We start from the raw sequence: 22,593 nt of genomic DNA, 5'->3' as shown, positions 1-22,593 counted from the left end.
CCATGTGCCTTGCTCCCCCCACCTGCCTCACCTGTGCCTCACTCCCCCCTCCTGGACCTCGTCAGGACTGTCATTAAGACGGAATGGCGTGTCGGGAGCCACGCCTCGATGGGGGTACTGTCAGGACTCAGCCCGAACTTTGGCCACATGCATCTGTTTATGCACCTGCCTCTGCACACCTGTTGCTTATGTGTTTATTGTCACGTGTTTTTAACCATGCCTTGTTGTCGTGTTGTGTGTCCTAGTCTGTGTCCCTGTTTCATGTTTTCATTTAATAAATCTGTTTTATTTTTTAACGGGGGCACGGTGGCTTAGTGGTTAGCACGTTCGCCTCACACCTCCAGGGTCGGGATTCGATTCCCGCCTCTGCCTTGTGTGTGTGGAGTTTGCATGTTCTCCCCGTGCCTCGGGGGTTTCCTCCGGGTACTCCGGTTTCCTCCCCCGGTCCAAAGACATGCATGGTAGGTTGATTGGCATCTCTGGAAAATTGTCCGTAGTGTGTGAGTGAATGAGAGTGTGTGTGTGTGCCCTGTGATGGGTTGGCACCCCGTCCAGGGTGTATCCTGCCTCGATGCCCGATGACGCCTGAGATAGGCACAGGCTCCCCGTGACCCGAGAAGTTCGGATAAGCGGTAGAAAATGAGTGAGTGAGTGTTTTATTTTTACACTATCCTGCATTTGGGTCTGTTTTTACCCCCACGTCTGCTGACAGTTTGTTAAACACTAAAACAGAGAAATTCTGTCAGTTTAGCTTGCAATAGCATCTTTGCTATCTACAGTACAAAGGTGGTGGACATAATGTTGCTGCACCTTAAGAATCCTCTCAGACATCTTGTTTTCAGTGCAGTCAGTGTTAATGAGTATGAGAAAATGTTTCATTAGAAATCCTGTCAGGTAAGCTAAGCTAGCATTTGCATATTATATTTTCAGCATGTTTTTATGGATAAGTATTAAAAATCCAGCCCCTTATGAAGAGTTCAATATCAAGGTTCGTGACGTCGCCCAGTATGGCGCAACCGGGGCCCCACCCTGGAGCCAGGCCCGGGGTTGGGGCTCGCATGCGAGTGCCTGGTGGCCGGGTCTTTACCAAACTCAGCCCGAATCTCCCGTGGGACCACCACCACCTGCAGGAGGAACCGTAAGGGGTCGGTGCATTGTGGATTGGGTGGCAGTCAAAGGCGGGGCCCTTGCGAAACAATCCCCGGACACATAATCTGGCTCTAGGGACATGGAATGTCACCTTGCTGGGGCGGGGGGGAGCCTGAGCTGGTGCAGGAGGCTGAGAGATACCGACTAGAGATAGTTGGGCTCACCTCCACGCACAGCTTGGGCTCTGGAACCCAACTCAAGAGAGGCTGGACTCTCTACTACTCTGGAGTTGCCCGTGGTGAGAGGAGGCGGGCTGGTGTGGGCTTGCTCATAGCCCCCCAGCTCAGTCACCATGTGTTGGAGTTCACCCCGGTGAATGAGAGGGTCGTTTCCCTGCGCCTTCATGTCGGGGATAGGTCTCTCACTGTTATTTGTGCTTATGGGCCAAATGGCAGTGTAGAGTACCCGACCTTCTTGGTGTCTCTGGGAGGGGTGCTGGAAAGTGCTCAGACTGGGGACTCCGTCGTTCTACTGGGGGACTTCAATGCTCACGTGGGCAGCATCAGTGATGCCTGGAGGGGCGTGATTCAGAGGAACGGCCCCCCCGACCTGAACCCAAATGGTGTTCTGTTTTTGAACTTCTGTGCTAGTCACAGTTTGTCCATAACGAACACCATGTTCAAGCATAAGGGTGTCCATCAGTACACGTGGCACCAGGACACCCTAGGTCGGAGGTCGATGATCGACTTTGTGGTTGTTTCATCTGACCTCCGGCCGTATGTCTTGGACACTTGTGTAAAGAGAGTGGAAGAGCTGTCAACTGATCACCACCTGGTGGTGAGTTGGATCTGATGGCAGGGGTGGAAGTTGGACAGACTTGGCAGACCCAAACGTACTGTGAGGGTCTGCTGGGAACGTTTGGCAGAGTCTCCGGTCAGAAAGATCTTCAACTCCCACCTCCGGCAGAGCTTAAACCAGATCCTTAGGGAGGTTGGAGACATTGAGTCTGAGTGAACCATGTTCTCCACCTCCATTGTCGATGCGGCTGCTCGGAGCTGTGGCCGTAAGGTCTCCGATGCCTGTCGTGGCGGCAATCCCCATACCCAGGGGTGGACCCCGAAAGTAAGGGATGCCGTCAAGCTGAAGAAGTAGTCCTATCGAGCCTGGTTGGCTCGGGGGACTCCGGAGGCAGCTGATAGCTACCGGAGGGCCAAGCGAGCTTCAGCCCGGGTGGTTGCGGAGGCGAAAACTCTGGTCTGGGAGGAGTTCGGTGATGCCATGGAGAAGGACTATCGGTTGGCCTCGAAGAAATTCTGGCAAACCGTCCGGCGCCTCAGAAAGGGAAAGCAGTGCCCTGTACACACTGTTTACAATGGTAGTGGGAATCTGCTGACTTCGACTGGTGACATTCTCGGACGGTGGACGGAGTACTTCGAGGATCTCCTCATCCCCACTTACATGCCTTCCACTGAGGAAGCAGAGGCCGAGGGTTCGGTTGTGGACCCATCGATCCCCCAAGCTGAGGTCACTGAGGTAGTTGAGAAGCTCCTCAGTGGCAAGGCACCGGGGTTGGATGAGATCCGCCCCGAGTACCTCAAGTCTCTGGATGTTGTGGGGCTGCCTTGGTTGACACGACTCTGCAACATCGCGTGGCGGCTGGGGACAGTGCCTCTGGACTGGCAGACTGGGGTGGTGGTCCCTCTGTTTAAGAAGGGGGACCGGAGGGTGTGTTCCAACTACAGGGGATCACACTCCTCAGCCTCCCCGGAAAAGTCTATGCCAGGGTCCTGGAGAGGAGAACTCAGCCGATAGTCGAACCTCGGATTCAGGAGGAACAATGCAGGTTTCGTCCCGGTCGTGGAACACTGGACCATCTCTATACCCTCACCAGGTTGCTGGAGGGTGCATTGGAGTTTGCCCAACCTGTCCACATGTGCTTTGTGGATTTGGAGAAGGCATTCGACTGTGTCCCTCGTGGCTTTGGGTCATGACCGAAACGACAAGATCCCGGATACAGGCGGCCGAAATGAGTTTCCTCCGTAGGGTGGCTGGGCGCTCCCTTAGAGATAGGGTGAGGAGCTCGGTCACTCGGGAGGAGCTCAGAGTAGAGTCGCTGCTCCTCCACATTGAGAGGAGTCAGTTGAGGTCGCTTGGGCATCTGTTTCGGATGCCTCCTAGACGCCGACCTAGGGAGGTGTTCCAGGCATGTCCAACCGGGAGGGAAGACCTAGGACACGCGGAGGGACTATGTCTCTTGGCTGGCCTGGGAACGCCTGGGTATTTTCCCGGAAGAGCTGGAGGAAGTGTCTGGGGAGAGGAAAGTCTGGGCATCCCTGCTTAGTGTGCTGCCCCCGCGACCTGGCCCCGGATAAAGCGGTAGAAGATGGATGGATGGATGGATGGATGGATGGATGGATTAAAAATCCTTAAAGAAAATATTGTCAGATTATGAACCACTCTTCCAGAATTCCTGTCCAGTTAGCTTGAGGTGAAAATTATGATCACATTTAACTAGACTATAAGCTCAAGTTTTGGGTGAGATGGCGTGTGTCAGGAGGCTTAGTGTTAGAGCAGATATATATATATATATATATATATATACAGTACAGACCAAAAGTTTGGAAACACCTTCTCATTCAAAGAGTTTTCTTTATTTTCATGACTATGGAAATTGTAGATTCACACTGAAGGCATCAAAACTATGAATTAACACATGTGGAATTACATACGTACATAACAACAGGTGTGAAACAACTGAAAATATGTCATATTCTAGGTTCTTCAAAGTAGCCACCTTTTGCTTTGATTACTGCTTTGCACACTCTTGGCATTCTCTTGATAAGCTTTAAGAGGTAGTCACCTGAAATGGTCTTCCAACAGTCTTGAAGGAGTTCCCAGAGATGCTTAGCACTTGTTGGCACTTTTGCCTTTACTCTGCGGTCCAGCTCACCCCAAACCATCTCAATTGGGTTCAGGTCCGGTGTCTGTGGAGGGCAGGTCATCTGGCGCAGCACCCCATCACTCTCCTTCACTGTCAAATAGCCCTTACACAGCCTGGAGGTGTGTTTGGGGTCACTGTTCTGTTGAAAAGGTGGTGTGTCCAAACTTTTGGTCTTTACTGTGCGTGTGTGTGTGTGTCTGTGTGTGTGTGTGTGTATATATATATGTATATATATATATACTTATTTTAGACAGTATACTTTATAAAGGATACCAGCCTTTCATAATTAATGAAATGTTCTGCACTAAAATATACCAAAACAATATAACCATGTAATAGTACTGCAACAGTTTCATAATTTCATTATTTAGAAGGGGATCTGCTATAATATTTTGTGTTTCAGACTTGCAAATTAGAAGTTAATAATGATTATGCTGAATTTATTTCCCCAGATTTTCACCAAATATCAAAGTTTGGTGCAATATCATTATCTGAATAGCATTACAACAAAAATATTAAAATAGCTTTGAACTAATCACTGTGTACTCTTTCTGTCATGACATCACTGTAATAAAAAAGATATTTCACAACGGTCCATTTTGTATCTGTGCTCATGCCTATTCGATGAAATAGACACAGCACACATTTACTTCAGTTTTTAGCACTCTACTTTGTAAAGGATCTATTTTAATCATGCCATTTCTGCTTTTTTAATTTCACTTCCTCTGCTTGAATACTATTTACATTGTTTCCTGTAAATGTTTACACCTGCCCCTGAGACCCCTAGAAATTATTTGTTCATATCATCTTTGTGAAATTCAAAACAATGTGAATTATAATTATGAAAACAAACCAAAACATTATCCTTTTTATAAATATCAAAATAACGTTTTATGCGAATAACAATTTTGCCAAGTAGAATCACTGAAGCACCAAGTTGTTTGAGCTTTTCAAGCAGAAAAGGTATCTTACAATAATGATCTTAAATGCTTTTTTAAAGCATGGATAGAAAAATCCATAGATCAGAGGGTTAAACATGGAATTACTGTAACCAAACCAATCCAGCATATCGAAAACATCGAGAGGGGTTGAAAAGTTGAGAAATGGATCAATAACAGTGGCAAGAAAAAAAGGTAGCCAGCACAAAAGGAAAACACCCATGACGATGCCCAGAGTTTTAGCTGCTTTCCTCTCCCGCTGCTCTGATACTTGTTTTTTTGTCTCAGCAGATTTATGTGCAAAAGTCCTGTCAGAAATTAATCTCACCTGTTTTCTCGCAACATGAAAAATTTTAAGGTACAAGCAGGTCATTATAGCTCCAGGAATATAAAAGTTAAGAAGTGGAGCGATAATACCCCATTCTTGATTAAAAGTCAGAACACAGTTTCCAGAACACATGTTTAGCATTTGCTCATCCAGACCAGCAATGTTAATTTTGGAAAACACAATTCCAAAGCTATACATACAAGAAAATATCCAAACAACAGCAATACACACTAAAGCATTTCCATTTGTCACCTTCATCTTATAACCCAGGGGGTCAGTAATGGCCATGTACCTGTCCACAGAAACCAAACACAGGTGCAGAATAGAGGCAATACTTAGTGTCATGTCTAAACTGGAATGGATTTGACAAAACAGATCTCCCAGGAACCAGCAGCCTTCCACCCATCGCACCATACTGAAAGGCATGACCAGAAAGCCCATCATAAAGTCCACGTAGGCTAAGGATAGGATGATGAAGTTAGTCGGCGAATGGAGATATTTAAAATGTGAAATTGTGATAATGACCAACAGATTCCCAAAAACAGTCATAAGGATAGCAATTAGTGTTAATAAATACATGGCCATTCTAATGATAAAGAAACGTGTCCTTTTAAAGCAGGAGTCCGGTTGGTGTGGGAAGCAGAGCAGCAAAACCTCCACATCAGTGTTATTCATGAATAGTGTGTCCATCCAAAAAAATTCACAAATGTCCTTTACAAATAAAAATCTACCAAATTATATAAATGTCAATAATTTGTAAATAAATACAGTAGAAATAGCAAACCACTTTAAATCTGTATCTTGCAGATATCCTTTGCATGCCCACAAAGAACAGAGACTGCTTTAAACTTATATATTTTGGTGTTTAAAAAACAGCCAATTGAAATGCTTCAGTATGACATCATGATATTTGCATGAAGGCTTTGTTGTTATTAGTGAAGGTTTGTTTGTAATTGGCAGCAGTTCTAGCTAGCAACAAAATATGTATATGTATATGTACATATGTAATATGTCCCACACCTGCCTCCCAGGTTTTCTGAAGTAAGCCAACATGAAGGATGTTGTCTGCTTCGATACCTTAGGTAGTGGCTGGACATTTTGATTAAATGTGTGACTGGACCGGTGTTCGGTGGCTTTGTCTCATATTTCACTCAGCATACATGTGCAGCCAGTTATGGTGATAACTTTCATGCTGTTAAGTGTTTAAGTGCTTTGTTTTGATTCATGTTTCGTTTTCACCTTATGTCCTATCATGTGTTGTCTTCCTTGTGTTGCTTGAGAAAGTCTCACCTGTTTAAAGTTTGTCCTTTGATTGACCCCCCCGCTCCCCCTGAAAACCCCAAAGGTAAAGCAATCACCCATGGATCTATCTATCAGTGCTAGACATCGAAAAATCTATTATTGTTCACTAACACGTTATTATTATTTTCATCAGTATTTTCTTTTTTCAATCACTACAGGCACTGAAATCAGAAAACATTTCTGCATCTGAGCGCGCTGAGACAAATTTTTTCCGTGTGTGGTATTTTCACGCACGATCCTGAGTGTAAATGTATTTAATCATCTCACTTATTTATTTTTATTTTCGTGTTGGTGAAAGTCGGACATTCTTGCTGCTCAGAGTCGGTTATCTTGATGAGGTAAGATTTTCTTATGTCGAATTAGCAAGTTTGGGCTAACGGGCCAGTGTTAGCAGTGAAGGCTACAAATATCTAATCCTGTCAGATTAGTTTAACAAGTGTTAGCAGTGTGAATTACGCTTAGTATGGCTAGTGTTAGCAGTGTGAAATATGTATAGGTATTGATCAGAAATCCTGTCAGATTAGTTTAGCTACTGTTAGCAGTGTGAAATATTTATAGGTATTAATAGGACATTCTGTCAGATTAGTCTAGCTAGTGTTAGCAGTGTGAATCACGTATAAGTATTAATAGGAAATCCTGTCAGATTAGTTTAGTATGTCTAGTATTAGCAGTGTGAAATATATATATAGGTATTGAAAGGAAATCCTGTCAGATTAGTTTAGCTAGTGTTAGCAGTGTGGAATATGTATAGCTATTAATAGGAAATCATGTCAGATTAGTTTAGCTTGTGTTAGCTGTGTGAATTATGTATAGGTATTAATAGGAAATCCTGTAAGAAATCATTTCAGATTAATTTAGCTACCGTTAGCAGTGTGAAATATTTATAGGTATTAATAGGAAATTCTGTCAGATTAGTCTAGCTAGTGTTAGCAGTGTGAATTTTGTATAGGTATTCATGGGAAATCCCGTCAGATTAGCTTTGTATGGCTAGCGGTAGCAGTGTGAATTATGTATAAGTATTCATAGGAAATCCTGTCAGATTAGTTTAGTTAATGTTAGCAGTTTGAATTATGTATAGGTTTTAATAGGAAATTATATCAGATTAGAATAGTGTCAGGGAATCGCCAGGTTCTCTCCTCACTCAGCAAACCAGGTCCACATCACCTGAGTACTGATCACCGTCACCTGGCACCCATCATTACCACTACATATAAAAGACACTCACACACACACACATTGTCCGGTCTCGTACACGCTAGCTGCTATTGTATGCTGTGTCTACTAACCAGAATCTTTATATTTCTCTACGCAGTAGTCATCCAAGTTCATCGCCCTCCGAGACGTTAATCCGTGTGGTTCTGTATCCAGTGATCCCGTGTGTGTGTGTGTGTGTGGGAGCGACATCTGCACTTCTCGCCATCATTCACCTCATTTCACTACCCAAGTTCAATAAAACTTTTTTATTATTTTTTTAAACTTTTTTGTTATTTTGCCGTATCCCCGTTTCTGTTGTCTTCTGTATGTTACAGAAGACCGGACCATAAAAATTGATTACCTCCCAGAACTCGGACGCCTACCAAGGACTGGTCGATATGTTGAGACAGGAGTTGCTACAAACACCGGGACACCCGTCACACTCCCAGATCCCCGCGACGAACAGTGTAACCATTGTCACGGTTCCCATGGCCAACCCCGCACCCTACTCAGGCACCGCGGAAGAATGTATGGGATTTCTCCTCCAGTGTTCATTGATTTTTGAAATGCAACCATCTCGTTTTCCCACAGATCGCAGTAAGATCTCCATCATCTCATTACTCACCGGAAAAGCGGTGGGCCGAGTCTATCTGGCACCAGGACGGACCTTTCTTGTATTCCATCAAAGAGTTCACCGACTACTTCCAAGAGGTATTTGGTATTCCTGCTGGAGATACAACCGTGTGTGATAAACTTTATCATATTGAGCAGGGAAGATCTTCGGCAGCCGACTACTCTCTGCGGTTCCGCACGCTAGCGGCCGCTAGTGGTAGGGATGAGCGAGCGCTTATAACAACTTACCGGAATGGCTTAAAACCAGAGCTTCGTCTCCAGTTATCAGCTTTCGATGACACTATGGGGGTGGAGAATTTCATCCAACATGCCATTCGAACGGAAAGTCGTATGCTATCATGCACCTCAAAAATTCTTCCCCAGACTCACCTGCTCGAACCGCCTCCTCCCGGGCCCGAACCCATGCAGCTCGACTCCACCAGGATCTCGCTAGCAGAACGTCATCAACGGCTGACCCATGGTCTCTGCTTGTACTGTGCAGGCAAGGGACATTCCATTGGCGACTGTCCCATTCGTTCTCCGAGAGTCTTGGTGAGTACAGTTCAACCTGAACTCCACATTACCACTCCACTTTCCACTTTTCAGTGATCTAGTATCCACCTATCCATTACAGTGTCTGCCTTGCTCGACTCGGGATCAGCCGGGAACTTCGTTTCCGCCCAGCTCTGCATCCGACTGAACATTCGGATTCGGGAATGGATACCCTGGAAACTCAAAGTCCACACAGTGACTGGCAAACCAATCAATCGGTCCTCCGTCAACCACTGCACAGGTGAAATCACGCTGACTGTGGCGTGCCTCCATCAGGAGAAGATCAAACTTCTGGTCCTGGAGAACCCAACGGCCGAGGTGATCCTGGGAAGACCCAATCTGAAATACAATTCCTAGGATATCATGTCTCAGCAAAAGGTGTCAGCATGAAGGAGGGGAAGGTGAACACCATTAAGAACTGGCCGGTCCCCTCAACAATCAAGGACCTTCAGAAATTCTTGGGGTTTGCCAATTTCTACCGTTGTTTCATTTAAAACTTCAGCAGCATCGTAGCTCCCCTTACATCGGCACTGAAATGTAAGCCAAAACTACTTGAATGGACATCAGAAATGGAAAAAGCCTTTAATACGCTAAAACATGTTTTCTGCGAAGCACCAGTTCTAACCCATCCAGACCGAGATAGGCCGTTCTTGGTGGAGGTGGACGCGTCATCAACAGGAGTGGGAGCGGTTCTGTCGCAGCAAAACGGGACAGAGACACAGAACACACAGAACATAAACAGAAGCACGTGGCCAAAGTCTGGACTGGATCCTGACAGTACCTTCCTCCTCGAGGTGGGGCTCCCGACGTGCCAATCCCATATCAACCCATATCCAAGGGGGCCACGATCCCGGCGAGATCCAAGGGGGGGGAACAAGGCTGAAGGGCCGACCAACGTCCAGAGCCAAGCTGAAGGGCCCAGTGGCGACCACAGCCGAGCTAAAGGGCCGCATAACGTCCACAGCCAAGCTAAAGGGCCGATGGACATCCACAGCCGAGCTGTTGTGCCTTTTTTAAACGGCTGGGTGGTGTTGAGTGTCCATGTGAGTTCCTCACTGATGAACAGTGGCTGATGAGTTTCCACTCCTTCCTGCATTACATGCAGCTTCCCTCTTTATAATACAAAAGATTGCACTTTATTTCCTTAATATTCTATATTTGTTTTTTTCTTATTTTTGTTCTTATTTCTCTTATTTTACCAATTCTATTTTGTCACTGTTTTGAATTCAGATTTTATTTGATCTCCATTTGTTTTATACCTGGGGTCTTTATTTATAAAACTGTGCGTAGCATCCCTACTAAAAGTTTACGTACGCCCAAAAGCCAAAAATGGCGTACGCCAAAAAAAAATTCGATTTATAAAACCGTGCGTACGCACACCTGTAAGCAATGTTCCCTTTATAAATCACAGATCACCCGCAGATGTGCATACGTGAACCAGGCTCAAATCCCGCCCTGTACACGCCTTTTTAACCATAAATAGTCAATGCAAATCACTGCGCGGGCACGAGAGTGGTCCCTGAAAACTCATTCTCTCCTTATTCTCCCATTGGCGTAATCCTCCAACAGTGCCAGCAGTGCCATCATGAAGCATTACATACCCTGGTCATCGGTGGATTTATATGTTTCTAGCAATTAGACTGATCGTTAACACCTTGACAAAATCACAGAATTAATTTGTGGGCGAAAATTTAAGACGAAAACGTTATAGTGAACACATACTTCTTCATGACGGTTTTGTAATGAACACCATAATAGTTAGGACCGATGATGAGTAGCGATTGTGCTTCATGACTGCATTTGCAGACTTTGACATTTTATGATATATGTACATTAAGGAAAATATTTTGTTTTTACACTGTTTTCTGCAGTTCTCTAATAAAAGGGTATTTCATGCTATTCTGTATGACATGTAGTCGCGCCATCTCTTCCTGCACTCCCATTGTGGACAATGTGACTGTGAGGCAGCGCTGATTATTCATTCATTCATTCATCTTCTACCGCTTATCCGAACTACTCGGGTCACGGGGAGCCTGTGCCTATCCTCAGGCGTCATTGGGCATCAAGGCAGGATACACCCTGGACGTAGTAGCACTGATTATTATTATTATTATTATTATTATTATTATTATTATTATTATTATTATTATTTTATTTTGAATACATTTTGAATTACGTTTGGATTTTACTAGATGTATATAGCCTAAAACAATCGGCACAAATAACACTGTTGGATTTAATCTTCATGATAATGTGGATATAACGTATGAAATGGAGTGAAAATTAAATGTCATTAATTCTTATAATCGTTCTTCTCACATGAATTTTCTACAATCTAACTTCAGTTCACGACCTCACCATCTGTGTCACCAATTCCCTTTGTCTCCAGAATGTGCGTACGCACATCTCAAAGTTTGCTTAAAGGTGTGCACATTTTCTCGTCAAGTTTGTTTTTTATAGATCACAACCTTTGGTGAAAACTGGCGTATGTACGTTTCCAGTCCCGTTTTTGCATACAGACGCTTTATAAATGAGACCCCTGGACAGTCAAAAAAGCATCTTATTTCATGATATAACGTATATGATTGTATGTGCAACATGAATTTGAATTAATGTAAAGTAGTATCCAGCATAACTTACATTACATTTTTTCCCTGCTTTTCACCATCAAATTTTCTTGTATGATTTTTTTGGAATAAGAAATATTTTACCATAAAAAAATATAAATCCAGTCTGTCAAATCCAGTAAATGTAAATATATTTGTTAAATATAAAATTCAAGTTTTTCAATTCAATTCAAGTTTATTTGTATAGCGCTTTTTACAATAGACATTGTCTCAAGCAGCTTTACAGAACATAAACATAAAGCAGAAGGTAGACATAATTAATGATAAAGGAAATAACGAATAATAAAAGAAATAAGAATTAACAGAATAAAAATTCTAGATTATTATTAGATGTATATAGTTCACAGTGTGTATGTATTTATTCCCCTATGAGCAAGTCTGAGATGACTCAGGCAGCAGTGGCAAGGAAAAACTCCCTTAAATTGGTAAAGGAAGAAACCTTGAGAGGAACCGGACTCAAGGGGGAACTCATCCTCATATGGGTGACACTGGGGTGTGATTGTAATATACAGTCAAACAAATGGTGTATTGGTGTGAGGTTTAAGGACTTCTGATCTTCTGAGTACCACAGAGTCTAACTGGAGATTCGTCCTCAGGATTCTTAGAGTCGGCCTCGGCTCAGTGGATGTCCAAAGGCTTCGTCCCACAGAGGACGATGGGAGCTGGTATAGTGTCTGGATGCCTCGGGATGGGTAGTGGAAAGGGATTAACATATCTGCCGTTCATAAAAATGTGCTGGTCTGATGTACTGGTGCATGATATTATGGGATGTATTATGTGTACGCCTGACTGAAGAGATGAGTTTTTAATCTACATTTAAACTGGGAAAGTGTGTCTGAGCCCCGAACACTATCAGGAAGACTATTCCAAAGTTTGGGAGCTAAATAAGAAAATGCTCTACCACCTTTAGTAGACTTAGATATTCTGGGAACTACCAAAAGCCCTGAGTTTTGTGATCTCAGAGAGCGTGAAGGATTGTAACGAATTGAATTGAATTGAATTGAAAATATAAAAATGTTTCCAAAACTAACCATAGTGCATAGAGCAAAATGTTGCAATAGCCCAGGCATTATTTAGATGCAATGTATTCATCTAAATTTTCCACATTTACTTTTGAAAACAGGAGACAATCTGCTATATATCTAGTTTTAAAAATAAAGTGGAGATGATGACCACAGAATAACCTAGGGCATTAATAGTTATTGTGAGCAGTAGGAAAAATTTATAGCACCATTTCAGTTGCTAAGTGGTAAGAAGCTTTCAAACAAGAGATGTTTGAATCGGAAAAACAGTGCTGTTTTCTTCTAATACAGATGGATTCAGAACTTCAGGTATCCTTTAACCCTAAGATTTTAAAATAGTTAAAAAGAAAACAGGTACAAACAGTTCTGAGTAAAATTATTTTTTTACTATGACTAATGTGTATTTACTATCTTACTCAAGTAGATAAGTTATACAAAATGTTATATAATTTAAAAAAGGATCTATTTTTAATGCTTTACTTTCCTGTTACTGTGTAAAGGAATATGTCAGCTCTTTTAGTGTTACTTTGGCTGAAATGTAAACAATTACAATTTACATTATCATTACGATTTAATAATGATTTAATATTTTAAGAATAATATAATACTGTAGCACAGAAATGGCTTTAATGGCAGAAATTATTTAGAAGGGAAGATTATCAGATAATTACAATCAGGCTAAAATGTAGTTATTTTTTTCCTTTTGATTTTGAGGAATAGATTTTTACACTGTTAAATAATTAAAGATACAAAAGTTTGAATAGCATAATAACGAATAAACGCCTTTTTACACTTAGAACACCAGTCGAATATCAATGATTTACAAAGTCTCCTTATGTATTTATGCAAATGGAACAATCATATTTTTTTAAATGTTTGGAGAAACATCCCACTACACATATTTATTTCGGTTGTCAGCACTCTAATTTATAAATTTTCCATTTTGATCATGCCATTTCTGTTTTTTTTTTGTTAACTTCATCTGCTTGAATACTACTTACAGTGCTTCATTAAATGTTTTAAATCTGCTCATGAAAGCATACACAAATTATTTTTTATAATATGTGCATGAAATTTAAAAACGGTATCAAACTGGTTTGAATTATTAATATTAATAAAGTTCAATTTAAAATCCAGGTTATCGGTATCATTTTATGCAAATAACAATTTTGCAAAGTAGAATCACTGAAGCACTAAGTTTGAGCTTTTCAAACAGAGAAGGTATCTTATGATAATGATCTTAAATGCCTTTTGAAAACGTGGATAGAAAAATCCATAGATCAGAGGGTTAAACATGGAATTAAAGTAACCAAACCAGACCAGTGCATCAAAAACATCGAGAGGGGTTGAAAAGTTGAGAAATGGATCAATGACAGTAGTGAGAAAAAAAGGTAGCCAGCACAAAAGGAAAACACCCATGACGATGCCCAGAGTTTTAGCTGCTTTTCTCTCCCTCTGTTCTGATACTTGTTTTTTTGTCTCACTAGATGTGAGCACAGCAGTTCTATCAGAAATTAATTTTGCTTGTTTTCTTGCAACATGAAAAATTTTAAGGTACAAGCAGGTCATTATAGCTCCGGGAATATAAAAGTTAAGAAGTGGAGCGATAATACCCCATTCCTGGTTAAAAATTAAAACACAGTTTCCAGTACACATCTTTAGCATTTGCTCATCCAAACCAGCAATGTTAATTTTGGAGAACACAATTCCAAAGCTGAAAATGCAAGAAAATATCCAAACAACAGCAATACACACTAAAGTTTTTTCATTTGTCACCTTCATCTTATAACCCAGGGGGTCAGTAATGGCCATGTACCTGTCCACAGAAACCAAACACAGGTGCAGAATGGAGGCAATACTTAGTGTCATGTCTAAACTGGAATGGATTTGACAAAACAGATCTCCCAGGAACCAGCAGCCTTCCACCCATCGCACCATACTGAAAGGCATGACCAGAAAGCCCAACAAGAAGTCCACGAAAGCCAAGGATAGGATGATGAAGTTAGTCGGCGAATGCAGCTGTTTAAAATGTGAAATTGTGATAATGACCAACAGATTCCCAAAAACAGTCATAAGGATAGCAGTTAGTGTTAAAAAATACATGGCCACTCTAATAATAAAGAAACGTGTTGTTTTAAAGCAGGAGTCAGGCTGGTGTGGGAAGCAGAGCAGCAAAACCTCCATATCAGTGTTATTCATGAATAGTGTGTCCATCCAAACAAATTCACAAATGTGTTTTACAAGTAAAATTCTGTTCAATTATATAAATGACAATAAATAAATACAGTATATTACAAATACCAATAAACCACTTTAAATCTGCTCTGTCTAATAAATCACATTAATTTCTACTAGATTGCCTGCCCACAAAGAACAAGTGACTGCTTCATGCTAATTTTATATATTTTGGTGTTTAAGAGACAACCAGTAGAAGTGCTTCAATATGACATCATGAAATTTACATGAAGGCCCTGTTGTCATTGGTGAAGGTTTGTTTGTAATTAGCTAGCAACACTATTGTTATTACCAGCATTCTTGTGTTTCCTAATATTGCCTGCTTTGTACTTTCTGCTAATTAGGATTTAAGTAAATTTCATTGTTGCATTGCATTACACAGTTATAACATGTAGAAAAAACAAAACTAGATTCAATATAGTAACCTCACCAACACCTTGGTACTGACACAGATACATATATAATGAATGTTGAGTTAATAATGAAAATTTTATATATATATATATATATATATATATATATATATTTTTTATATATATATATATATATATATATATATGTGTGTGTGTGTGTGTGTGTGTGTGTGTGTGTGTGTGTGTGTGTGTGTGTGTGTGTGTATCAAAACAGTGGTCTGAGTAGTATGCTTAAATAACAGTAGAAGTGAGCTCAGAAATTGTGGCTATATGTAATGCAACTGATTTTGAACGTGTTGTATAGAAGGCTTACTGTATAGAACATGTAGCTTATATTGTAACAAACATGAAATTCTTGAATTTAAAAGAAGAATATTTCATTTCATAATTCATTCAGAAGCAGCTATGCTGAGGAGGATAAAACTTGGCACATGTTCTACATGAAATATTTATTCTGTCCTCCTGAAATGTCCACCTGAGCCAATATAGGAGCTGGGTATTTTTCCTCAACAATATTAGATTGTTGACCTTTATCCTGTAGATTTCTAACTGGGAGGAGGAACACAGACCCAGATACAGGATAGCTTCAAATAAATAGGATTTAATAAATAATAATACATAATACATAAGCAACAACGAAAACTAAACTGGACAAAGGACGAGGGTATGGGTTGCCATCTGCAACGCCGCACAGTTAAATAGACTTAACAATAGCAAGGCAGGTGGGGGAGCAAGGCACACAGCGGCACCACCCGAGATGGCTGAGCGATGTCCACAGCCGAGCAGAAAGGCCGAGCGACGTCCACAGCCGAGTTGAAGGGTCGAGCACAACCCCCGACACACCTGACACTAACAGCAGTGGCCTACATTGAGTATCAATGACAGGAGTGTTGCATAAGCAGCGCACAGTGATTGTCACAAAGGGAACCACGGGACTAATAATCGTGGTTAAATTTGTGTTTATAGGGGGTGTTTTTTGGGGCGCTCACTCAGCCATTCTGGAGCTTTTATAAGGATGTACTGCCTCCCATATCATGCTTCTGCCTGATGCCAATGGGTTCACCTTCAATGTCCTGTCCATTCCTTCCATCAGACCATGTCAAATTTATACTAGAGTGAATGTTGCTGACCCACTGACTGCTTTGTGCCAGTATGCCCAGTATGTGCCAGTATGCCCAATGTCTGCTTCCTAGCCGCACTGGTGGTAGCCAACACGCCAATGCTTGCTTCGAGATCTTAGGTGTTGGCTGGACATTTTGGGTAAAATGTCACATACTTTCCCCTTGGGCCTTCAAAAGTGCTTATCATGCATATGCAATCTGCTATGGTGAACACATTTGTTTACATTACCATGTTTTATTCATGTCTTGTCTTCTCCAATAGACTTTCATTTGGTGTTTTCCTCAGGTTTTACGATTAGTCTCACCTGTTTTCAGTTTGGCAAGTAAAAATAAGTCTTTTGTTCATTTATCTTTTTTTTTTTAACTCCCTGGTTTTTGTATTTTTCTGTCTGCTACATTGTACTGTTTGCAGATTGCCTGTATTCTGCCTGCTTTAATTATGCTTTGGAATCACATTTTGGATTTGTCTCCCTTTTTTTTTATATAAAAGGCTTTGAACTTCAATTCGCATTCGTCTCTACCCCAATATATGATAAGTTGCACAATTAATAAATTAATTAACTAGCCAAGCAGGAAAATGTAAGTTGTTCAGTCTCATGTTTAGGTCACCCAAAAGCTAAAAACACAAAAAACCCACAAAAAACACGTTTGATGTGCTAGTTAGATAGTTTAGTGCATTAATTTGTAAACAAATAAAAACAAACAAACAAACAAAAAAAACAACAACAAAAAAAAAACAGGATGTTTGAATGCTCTGAAAAGGGAGAATTCATCCCCATTGTGTTTTTTGTAGCATATTATCATTTGGCTTTGATAAAATGGCAGGAAATTCCTCTAACATTTTATTAGTAATGGGCCATAATTCTCGCTTGTTTTGAGATGCTTGATAGTAGTATTTAGGAATAACTGATAGTAACATGGTGTAGAATAACTAAACTTGTCATTGCATAAATAGGAGTCATAAGAAACTGAATTAATGCTATTTTTATTGACTGTCAGCTGTAATGTAATCAGACATGTAATAAGCCTCTGGTATTTTTGCTCTAATGATGTAACACTCACACATCAACTTCTCCTGCTCGTCTCTGATTATCCACAATTACTTTTCTCTGCCAGCCTCTGGCACTGATGCTTGTTCTCCAAAGTCCCACTAACTGCCTCTTTGTAAAGTAACAAGAAATTATGATCATGATCAACAAAAAGATAGTAACTTTATGTATAGATAATAAATAGTAATTATAATTAAATGTGTACTATTTCTATTTATACACAACAGTGTATTTCGTCTGTAAGAGTCACACCTACATATTGATACACATGCTTATTCTTTCTGTTTTTTTCTTGAAAAATACTATTGTTTTTAAAGTGACATTAAAGTTTTAAGAAATTGCCATCAAGGCCAATATATGGATTAAAATGTGCTGACAATAATAATAATAATAATAATAATAATAATAATAATAATAATAATAATAATGCTTTCAACCTGCATACACTTTTATGTCAGAAGAATTTGGAGCAAATATTTTTAGTGTAATCATGAGATATAGTGTTTTCCTAAACCATGGATAAAAAAGGCCATATATGATGGGATTTAGAGCTGAATTAATGTAACCTAACCAAATAAAAATATCAAAAAGTACTAGAGGAGTAGAGAAATTTATATAAGGATCAAGGAGAGAATTAATGTAAAATGGCATCCAGCATAAATTAAATGCACCTACCACAATACCAAGAGTTTTTGCTGCTTTGTTCTCGTGTTTTGCTTTTTGTGTGAACTTGGTCACATCATTTTTCATCTGCTTTGCAACATCAAATTTTCTTGCATGTTTTTTTGAAATGAGAAATATTTTAGCATAAAGAAAAATCATAACAAATAAAGGCAACATGAAAGCTATACATGTATCAAGAACAGACCAGAGTGCATTGAACAAAATGTTGCAATATCCTAGGCAATAGATAGATGCAATGTATTCATCTAAATTTTCCATATTGGCTTTTGAAATCAGGAGACCAAACGAATACACTGCAGCTGAAATCCAACTTATAGCTACCATAAGCCATGCAACAGGCATAGTAACTCTTGTAGGGTACTGAAGTGGAAAGCACACAGCTTGATATCGATCTATTGCAATACAAATCAAGTTGAAGGCTGATGCAGTACAGAGGAAAACATCAAAACTAGAATGCCAAAGGCAGAATTCCTCACTGAAGTACCAGCAGCCATCAACAGACCTGATCATGCTGAATGGCATGACAATGATTCCCAAAAGCAGATCTGCCAGTGCCAAAGACATCACCAAAATATTTGTAGGTGTGTGAAGTTGTTTGAAATGAGCTATAGAGATGATGACCACGGAATTCCCTAGAATGGTAATAGTAATTGCGAAGAGTAGGAAAAGGTATACCACTGTTTGAATTGCTTTGTGGTAAGAAGCCTTCAAACAAGAGACATTTGAACCAGGAAAACAGTATTCCTCCAAATTTGCTTCTTGTAGTAAAGGTGAATTCAGAATTTCTGGCATCCTTTTACCTGAAGATTTAAAAACAATTAAAAACACAAACAGACATGCAGGTACCAACAGTTCAAGTTTTAAATTATTCTTACTATGACTAATGCCATGAGTTATATTCACTTTCTGGCTGAGAATCGAGACCACCAGGGAGGCAGTAGTCCAATAGAAAATATCCAGTTTGTACAACAGGGAACTAAGATTCCGTATGTGTTGTCATGCAAATATACCCGTGCCAATTTTTTTAAACAATCGTGGATTAAACCTAGGTACTGTATAAGCAACTTTATAGATAAAAAATTAGCAAATGCAAATATGTGGCCAATGTAATAGATAGGCAGTCAAATAAATATTATTGTATAGGTTATAATAGGTAATAATGAGAGTAATACTAACAAACTTATGGAAATTTAGTGATTGGTCAGAATAGGATCTTTTTCTTTCAATGTATTGCAACCCAACTTAATATAATGTAGAATACTTGAGGACAAACAGAATTGTCATTCACTCTGTCATAGTAGTTCTATCCTTTTAACTTTAATCAGTACTGATATCTCCGATATAGCGTCCCTAAATGTTATCATTGCATATATTTTTATCATTCAAATGTAAGTAGAGCATCATTTCAAATATTTCTTCTCTTATATAATAACTATAAGAACATTTTATATAACTTAAAGCATTAACCCAAATCAGTAGGAAAGGAAATGATCTGACTTTTGTAGATCATCACAGATTCTTCTGTAAGATATTTTTTGTTCCTAGGAAGTTTAATGATGTATATATCTGGGAGTTATTTATAACCAGGGAGAATCTTTACAGCAAAGTGTTTATGACTTATTTGAAATACTGCTTACCACAAGCCCTAACTTAACCCAGTGCTGTATATTTGGGATGGGCTAAACAGGATTTTTGTGCTAACATATAGCAGTGTTGGCAGGCTGTACATACTCAAGCATTGGGTAGGCCATCCATACCCCCTTCTCTTACCTGTACTTGATTTGAAGGTGTTTGAGAAGATGATTCCATCTATTAATTTTTAAAATTATCTTTGAAAAAAAAAGTTTTTATTAATATTTCAATTCCATTCATAAGTAAGATTGACAGACCATGCTGCAATAGATGAGTTTTAATGTAAGTAACACATACAGACAATAGCTTTGTAGAAATCAGAAATGAGAGACAATCATTTGAAATCTTCCTAACTAACAACAGACAATCTTAAGTTGACTAAACTAAATTATGTTTTCTGGCACATTGGTATATTTTGGGATTAATGATCCTACCTAGCTCCTGTTTGCGGCGTGCACTTGTCATTCCTGAGTCGCCAGACTTTTATACCCTGCTATTTAAGTGCACCGTTCATGCTGGATTGCTGCCAGATGATCTCTCCTCAGTACGTCGCGGTCTGTGAATCATCCTGTCGCCTCCAGTCTGAAGTGATTGCCAGTAGTCTCGCTGCTGTTGGGCTCCGACTGTGTTTTGCCAGGTTGGATTACCTTTTTTCCCCTTTTGTTTTCTCATGAAAGTTGCTGCTCGTTGCTGCCTGCATTGTTTTCCGTTTTTTTTTTTTATGCTCCAGTGCTTTTCTTGCCGGTTGGAGTTTATTTTTAGGCTTCAAGTGTGTTATGAACTTTTCTCTCTCCTGTTCCAGTGGATTATTTATTTTCTCCCTGCATGGATTCTATTTCTTCCGTTTGAGGATTACTTTTGTTCCGTGTATGGATTATTCTCGGTCAGAAACTGTAACGCCCGCAGATTAATACCTGCTCCTGTGTATATGTGTCACCACCTTTACAGTTGTTTCTGCATGAGGTTTGAGTGAACACTTTTTCCTGCTTATGTTACCTACGTATATACTTTACTCATTAAAGCTCTCCTTTTGAACATTGGCCTGTGTTTGTGTTCCCCCCAAGTCTCTCTCTCTCTTTCATCACTGATAGTATCATCTGGCCAACAATGAACCCAGCAGGATCTCAAGAGTTACAGTAACAGCTCTACTCCTTGTCCAAATTCTCTGCTGCGCACGAGCACCAACTCAAGGAAATAGCCTCGTCCACTAATGAACTCATTCACCACGGCACAGGCCACTGGCCTAGCCCCCCGTATTTGAGCAGAACTAAAACCCCATTCAGGAGCCACAACTGCCCCATCCCGAGTGTTTCTGTCAGACCCCGGAAGGAGGAGGATTGGAGACAGACCCGTTCGCAAGATAGCTTCAAATGAAAGGGGTTTAATACATAAAGGAAACAAACATAATCCACAACACACGGGGAACTAACGAAACTACTTACTATACGTAACTAGATTATTCATGAAGCTGCGCTGCCATCGGCAATGCGGCTCACATATATACCCAAACGGAACATCAACACAATGGGGAACAGGTGTGATGACCAGGAGGAGTAGATGAAGGCGGGATAATCACGTGACACAAACAAACACAAACACACATGGCCAAAAGTTTGCGCTGATCCCTGACAGATCCGCGCTGATCCCTGACAGTTTCTCTGGAGAGGCGGGACTTTGCCGTGCGTTTCTGATGAAGTGCTCGGTGATCTTTAAGCTCCAACCCTCCTTCTTCCCTTTGGATCGGTCTAAGATGCCATATGTTATCTCTTTCTTATCTGGCAAGGCCAAGATCTGAGCTACAGCAGAGTGGGAATGTCACTCATTCATCTGTTCTTTGTTTGATGCCTTTTCGGCAGAACTGTGCAAGGTTTTCAACTCCACTCTACCTAAGATGGACGCCATTCAAGCCTTGTTCGAATCATCTCAGGGGTCCCGCTCTGTGGCTGAGTATGCTGTTGACTTCCGCATGGCAGCTGGGGACAGTGGGTGGAACCCCACGGCTCTCTACGATGCTTTCTACCATGGCCTAGCTCCCCAGATGAAAGACGAACTCGCGACCCGAGAACTTCCCCACGAGCTTGACGACCTGGTTTGTCTGGCAACCAGGATCAATAGCTGAATCCAGGAACGAAGAGAGGAGGGACACCCAACCCTTTCTTGGCCTCCCAGAACCCCATATGTCAAGCCTCGTTCAGAACCTGGCAGATCATACTTGCCTCCCAGAAACCCGTATGTAAAGCCCTGCTCGGAACCTAGCAGGTCATACTCGCCGGAGGATGTCCAGTAAAAGACAAGGCTCGCCATTGAAGGAGGAGCCCGCGACGAGCCTCTGGTGCTTAGCCTCCCCCAAGCCACTTTGCAAAGCACGTTTCCAGATCAAGAGCTAAGGACACGATCTAGCAGTTTTTGTTGACTCTGGAGCTGACGCAGAGTTCCTCGATGAGGAGTTAGTGCATCAACTGGTGATTGAGACCGAACCACTATCCACCATTCACCAGGTATGGGCCCTGGAAGGCCATATCCTCCACCGGGCTTGCTACTGTACCAAACCCCTGTTGGTGTCCATTGCCAATGAACACTCGGAGTGGATCTCCTTCCTCATTATTCCCTCACCCCACACCACCATCATGTTTGGATTGCCTTGGCTTCAGAAGCATAACCCTCATCTGGATTAGTCTAGCAGCCAGGTCCTTGGTTGAGGGATCTACTGCCATGCTCACTGCCTGACTATCTTGACACCCTGCCCATTATTAGTCAAGTAGGACCTGCCATCCAACATCTCTCTGGTGCCTGTTGTATACCATGATCTGCGCCGTGTTCAGTAGAGCTTGTGCCACTTCCCTGCCACCTCATA

The 22,593-nt window shown here is 41.1% G+C and overlaps 3 protein-coding genes across 3 annotated transcripts; all 3 read right to left on the bottom strand.

Annotated features, from left to right (window-relative positions):
• Positions 1-4,742: 4,742 nt before the first annotated feature.
• LOC113651771 (trace amine-associated receptor 4-like) lies at positions 4,743-5,986 on the bottom strand. Its single transcript, XM_027160619.2, has one exon. The coding sequence runs from the start codon at positions 5,984-5,986 to the stop codon at positions 4,952-4,954; it is 1,035 nt and encodes a 344-aa protein (XP_027016420.1). The 3' UTR covers positions 4,743-4,951.
• A 7,801-nt stretch (positions 5,987-13,787) lies between these two features.
• On the bottom strand, positions 13,788-14,819 carry LOC113651758 (trace amine-associated receptor 4-like). The gene has a single exon (XM_027160606.1). It carries the CDS (start codon positions 14,817-14,819, stop codon positions 13,788-13,790), a length of 1,032 nt encoding a protein of 343 aa, XP_027016407.1.
• A 3,036-nt stretch (positions 14,820-17,855) lies between these two features.
• Positions 17,856-18,899, bottom strand: LOC113651723 (trace amine-associated receptor 13c-like). Its single transcript, XM_027160569.2, has one exon. The coding sequence runs from the start codon at positions 18,897-18,899 to the stop codon at positions 17,856-17,858; it is 1,044 nt and encodes a 347-aa protein (XP_027016370.2).
• Between the last annotated feature and the right edge of the window lie 3,694 nt (positions 18,900-22,593).

This window comes from Tachysurus fulvidraco, chromosome 9 (genome assembly GCF_022655615.1).
Source record: "Tachysurus fulvidraco isolate hzauxx_2018 chromosome 9, HZAU_PFXX_2.0, whole genome shotgun sequence".
Lineage (NCBI taxonomy): Eukaryota > Metazoa > Chordata > Actinopteri > Siluriformes > Bagridae > Tachysurus > Tachysurus fulvidraco.
Note: the sequence above shows the minus strand (reverse complement) of the source record. Positions and strands in the feature narration are given on the sequence as shown.

What these genes read in the sequence shown, in the direction of transcription:
- LOC113651771 (XM_027160619.2), bottom strand. Translation starts at nt 5,986, where the DNA reads ATGGACACACTATTCATGAATAACACTGATGTGGAGGTTTTGCTGCTC.
- LOC113651758 (XM_027160606.1), bottom strand. Translation starts at nt 14,819, where the DNA reads ATGGACACACTATTCATGAATAACACTGATATGGAGGTTTTGCTGCTC.
- LOC113651723 (XM_027160569.2), bottom strand. Translation starts at nt 18,899, where the DNA reads ATGCCAGAAATTCTGAATTCACCTTTACTACAAGAAGCAAATTTGGAG.